This window comes from Alosa sapidissima, chromosome 17 (genome assembly GCF_018492685.1).
Source record: "Alosa sapidissima isolate fAloSap1 chromosome 17, fAloSap1.pri, whole genome shotgun sequence".
Lineage (NCBI taxonomy): Eukaryota > Metazoa > Chordata > Actinopteri > Clupeiformes > Clupeidae > Alosa > Alosa sapidissima.
In genome coordinates, this window is record NC_055973.1 from 30481355 (window position 1) to 30486115 (window position 4761).

At 46.6% G+C, this 4761-nt stretch overlaps 1 protein-coding gene across 4 annotated transcripts; it reads left to right on the forward strand.

Moving 5' to 3' along the window:
- Positions 1-439: 439 nt before the first annotated feature.
- On the forward strand, positions 440-2639 carry ccr12b.2 (chemokine (C-C motif) receptor 12b, tandem duplicate 2). 4 transcript variants are annotated; one of them, XR_006024465.1, is made up of 3 exons: positions 440-620; positions 761-1893; positions 1960-2639. XR_006024465.1 is itself a non-coding variant. In XM_042067221.1 (2 exons), the coding sequence occupies exon 2, from the start codon at positions 802-804 to the stop codon at positions 1804-1806; it is 1005 nt and encodes a 334-aa protein (XP_041923155.1). In that variant the 5' UTR covers positions 440-620; positions 761-801; the 3' UTR covers positions 1807-2638. The 4 variants fall into 4 exon arrangements, 1 of the variants encoding a protein (XP_041923155.1); XR_006024466.1 differs by having other exon boundaries at positions 761-1959; positions 2069-2638; XR_006024467.1 differs by having other exon boundaries at positions 2132-2638.
- The last annotated feature ends 2122 nt before the right edge of the window (positions 2640-4761 follow it).

Sequence of the window (4761 nt, forward strand, 5' to 3'; positions counted from 1 at the left end):
CTTTAGTTATTATTTTTAATAAGCATCTAGATGATCAGTGTGATTTTGGTCTTACTAACCCTAATTGCCCTCAATTAAAAAAAAAAAAAAAAATATTTTAAGTTATTTAAACTATTTTTGCAGTTTCACTTCCTCCCGCAATTTCTCCGCAAGAAACAAGTATAAGTATAAGTATATATACTCTTTTGATCCCGTGAGGGAAATTTGGTCTCTGCATTTATCCCAATCCGTGAATTAGTGAAACACACTCAGCACACAGTGAACACACAGTGAGGTGAAGCACACACTAATCCCGGCGCAGTGAGCTGCCTGCAACAACAGCGGCGCTCGGGGAGCAGTGAGGGGTTAGGTGCCTTGCTCAAGGGCAAGTTGCGAAATCAGGTATTTTAGGTCGCAACAATCTCAAGAAATCCTGGAGGGACTGTCTTACTCTGAAATCACAAGACGAAACCAAACAGCTCACGACATGAGGGGTGGGCGGATGAGTAAGTCAGATTTCCTGCCTCTGTCTCACCCACTCATCCTCTCCTACTTCAGTGACACACATCACACCACACAGCAGCACGTTGTCTCACCAGCAGCACTGGCTGATCCTCGTCTCCCATGACTCCTGCACGGCTGTGAGTAAAATGCTTCAAAATAATCCATCTGCTGGTTCACCTCAATAGTCTTAACAGACTGGCCAACTTGATCAGCTAATCTAAACTAACTCTGTGAGATGCAGGCTTCTTTTGAGCTTTTATTCTGGTGTGTTCTACAGGTTTGGTAGGGCACAATAGGCATCAATCCAAACAAGGGACGATGGAGGACTACACAGACACGGTCACTTACGACTACAGTGATGTGACACCCGTCTCACCCTGTATGAAGGACAAAGTTCATGAGTTTACTGTGGCGTTCCTGCCTCGGTTCTATTATGTAATCTTCACCCTCAGCCTGCTGGGCAACGGCCTGGTCCTGTTTGTGGTCATCAAGTTTGAGCGCGTGCGGACGGTCACCAACGTCTTCCTCCTCAACCTGGTGGGCTCCAACCTCGTCTTCACCTTCGGCCTGCCCTTCTGGGCTGCCTACCAACTGGGCGAGTGGACTTTCGGCCAGGCGCTGTGCAAGCTGCTCGGCACGGCCACCTACGTCAGCATCAACAGCTCCGTGCTCTTCCTCACGTTACTCACCGTTGACCGCTACCTGGCCGTGGTGCACGCCTTGGCCGTCAACCAGCACCGCAAGAGCTGCTACGCCGTGGCCGCGTCCGCCTTCGTCTGGCTTATCTGCGGCCTGGCCGGTGTCGGACCCCTGCTCCGCTACGAGGTGACCTACCACTGGGAAAACAAACACCAGTGCAAACAAGACCAGGATCCCTACTGGAGGCGTTTTGACACCTCCTTCCACATCGTCTGCTTCTTCCTGGTGCCGCTGGTGGTGGTGGTGTACTGCTACGTGCGGATCATCATCACCGTCATCTCCACGCAGATCAGCGGCAAGCACCGGACGCTGCGCATCGTCTTCGTCATCCTGCTGCTGTTCTTCGTCTGCTGGACGCCGTACAACGTCATGCAGGTGGTGGACCTGCAGACCCAGCTGGACTGCAACGACGCCGTCGACTATGCCCTCTACGTCACGCGAAACCTCGCCTACCTCTACTTCTGCATCAACCCTGTGTTCTATACATTCCTCGGACGCAAGTTCCAGAACTACGTCCGCAAACTTGTCTTGGGCTACGCGCCGTGCTTGAAAAGCCACCTCTCGGTGGCGGCCACCAGTCGGTCATTGTCTCACCGCAGTCCGACAAGCGTACAGGATCAGTGAAAGTGTTTGTGAGACAGAACGCAGTGTCATAATGGATGATTATGATGTTGTGATGATGCTCGCTGTCAGGTGTATAAAAGCAGCAAGGTGAGAACAGAATGATTATGATATGATGATGCTCGCTGTTTTCTCCAGGTGTATAAAAGCAGCAAGGTGAGAATAGGATGATTATGATGTTGCCATGATGCTTGCTGTCTCCTCCAGGTTTATAAAAGAAAAAGGTGAGAATGGGATGTTTTCTCCAGGTGTATAGAAACAAAAGGTGAGAATAGGATGATTATGATGCTGCGATGATGCTCGCTGTCAGGTGTATAAAAGCAGAAAGGTGAGAATAGGTGCTGTAGGAGTGAGTCTTATCTGTTCAGGTGAAACAGCTTGATGTTGACACCTGCCTGGTGTGCATTATTTTAATGTGCATACAGTATACGGTGTGTACTGTTTAGCCAGTAGAATACAGAACAAAAATGTCCTTTTTTCCAAAGAAACCTGTTTTAGGCTGATATCGTATTTTTGAATTTACAAGGAAAGATAGGCTACCAAATCATTGTTTACATGTTATGTTCTCACAACATGATAACACGCCGAAATGTTGAAATGTTGGTCAATACATTTGGAGTGACCAAATTACCAAAGACAAACATCAGGTTGCCTAATTTAGTTTCTCAAGCTTTTTTCACATCCATGCCTGTCTTTTGTGGCTTAAAGCTGCTGTTTTTAAATTTAGTTTTAGTTTTTAGTCTTCTGACTTCAAACTGTCATTTCCTGTGTTTCACCATTTCATCCTGCAGAAAAGACTTGCACCGGTGGAGTTCTCTAGGCATCATCACACACACACACACACACACACACACACACACACACAATCTCTAGGCATCATCACACACACACACACACACACACACACACACACACACACACAATCTCTAGGCATCATCACACACACACACACACACACACACACACACACACACACACACAATCTCTAGGCATCATCACACACACACACACACACACACACACACACACACACAATCTCTAGGCATCATCACACACACACACACACACACACACACACACACACACACACACACACACACACACACACAATCTCTAGGCATCATCACACACACACACACACACACACACACACACACACACACACACACACACACACAATCTCTAGGCATCATCACACACACACACACACACACACACACACACACACACACACACAATCTCTAGGCATCATCACACACACACACACACACACACACACACACACACACACACACACACACACACACAATCTCTAGGCATTATCACATGCCTTATCACACACACACACACACACACACACACACACACACACACACACACACACACACACAATCTCTAGGCATCATCACACACACACACACACACACACACACACACACACACACACACACACACACACACACACACACACACAATCTCTAGGCATTATCACATGCCTTATCACACACACACACACACACACACACACACACACACACAATCTCTAGGCATTATCACATGCCTTATCACACACACACACACACACACACACACACACACACACACACACACACACACACACACAATCTCTAGGCATTATCACATGCCTTATCACACACACACACACACACACACACACACACACACGCACACACAATCTCTAGGCATCATCACACACACACACACACACACACACACACACACACACACACACACACACACACACACACACACACACACACACACACACATCTCTAGGCATTATCACATGCCTTATGCCTTATCACACACACACACACACACACACACACACAATCTCTAGGCATTATCACATGCCTTATGCCTTATCACACACACACACACACACACACACACACACACACACACACACAATCTCTAGGCATTATCACATGCCTTATGCCTTATCACAATGTTTCCCAAACTTTTTTTCTGGGGACCCACTTTTTAAAAATGACAGACCATCGCGACTCATTTCACTTCAGATCTAACATGCAGCCTGCATGCAACCACCACTTGTTCTCAATATTCTTGCATGCTAGTGATGCTACGCAGTTGTTCCTGTATTTCTAAAGAGAGATGTTGTAGACTACGTTGCGTTGCAGACAAATGGATCCATAACACAGTCAATTCCTATGCAAACATAGCAAATAACTCAAGTCGTTATATTGTAGCCTATTTCTGGAGGTTTCTTTTTTTGGAAAGTTGAATCCGCATTTTCCCCTGGAGTTAAACGTTTGACGCAAATTGAATAGCCATGTCTGGCATATGGATGTCTGCTTTAGTTGACTAGATTTTAATCGGTGAAGTTGAAGAGCTGGTGTCCGTTAATGTTCGTGCAAATAGGCTGATTCATGTCCCTTGCATTTTGCAACTGCGAGGTCCATGGCAGGCGCCCCACAGAAATGCCCCACATTTTGCAAGTGAGATGTCCACGCTGTCCCCTCTACGACGCTTTCGCCCCCCAGTTTCAGAGCTATTCTAAATGCAAAATTGCACAGAGGGCCGTGACTGGTAAACAAACTATATCCTAATAGAAAACTGATAGCTTTCCTGGCTAAATGGTATAAGTTAGGCCTATTAGGCAACATAAATTGTGCTGGCAACCCAAATAAAATCTCCTGCGATCCGTGGGTCGCGACCCAGTCTTTGGGAAACACTGCCTTATCACACACACACACACACACACACACACACACACACACACACACACACACACACACTCACCTCAGACACACACACACACAATTTCTAGGCATTATCACATGCCTTATGCCTTATCACACTGCTGTTAGGGGACTTTCTAAAGCAGATTGTACAATGACATAATTTTCACAACCACTTGCACCGACGTCCAGTCTTTTAGCAGAGCTTCAATGGCACACATAGCCACACACTTCA

Bases quoted from the DNA above. Each gene is read 5' to 3' on its own strand.
- ccr12b.2 (XM_042067221.1), top strand. From the start codon at position 802: ATGGAGGACTACACAGACACGGTCACTTACGACTACAGTGATGTGACA.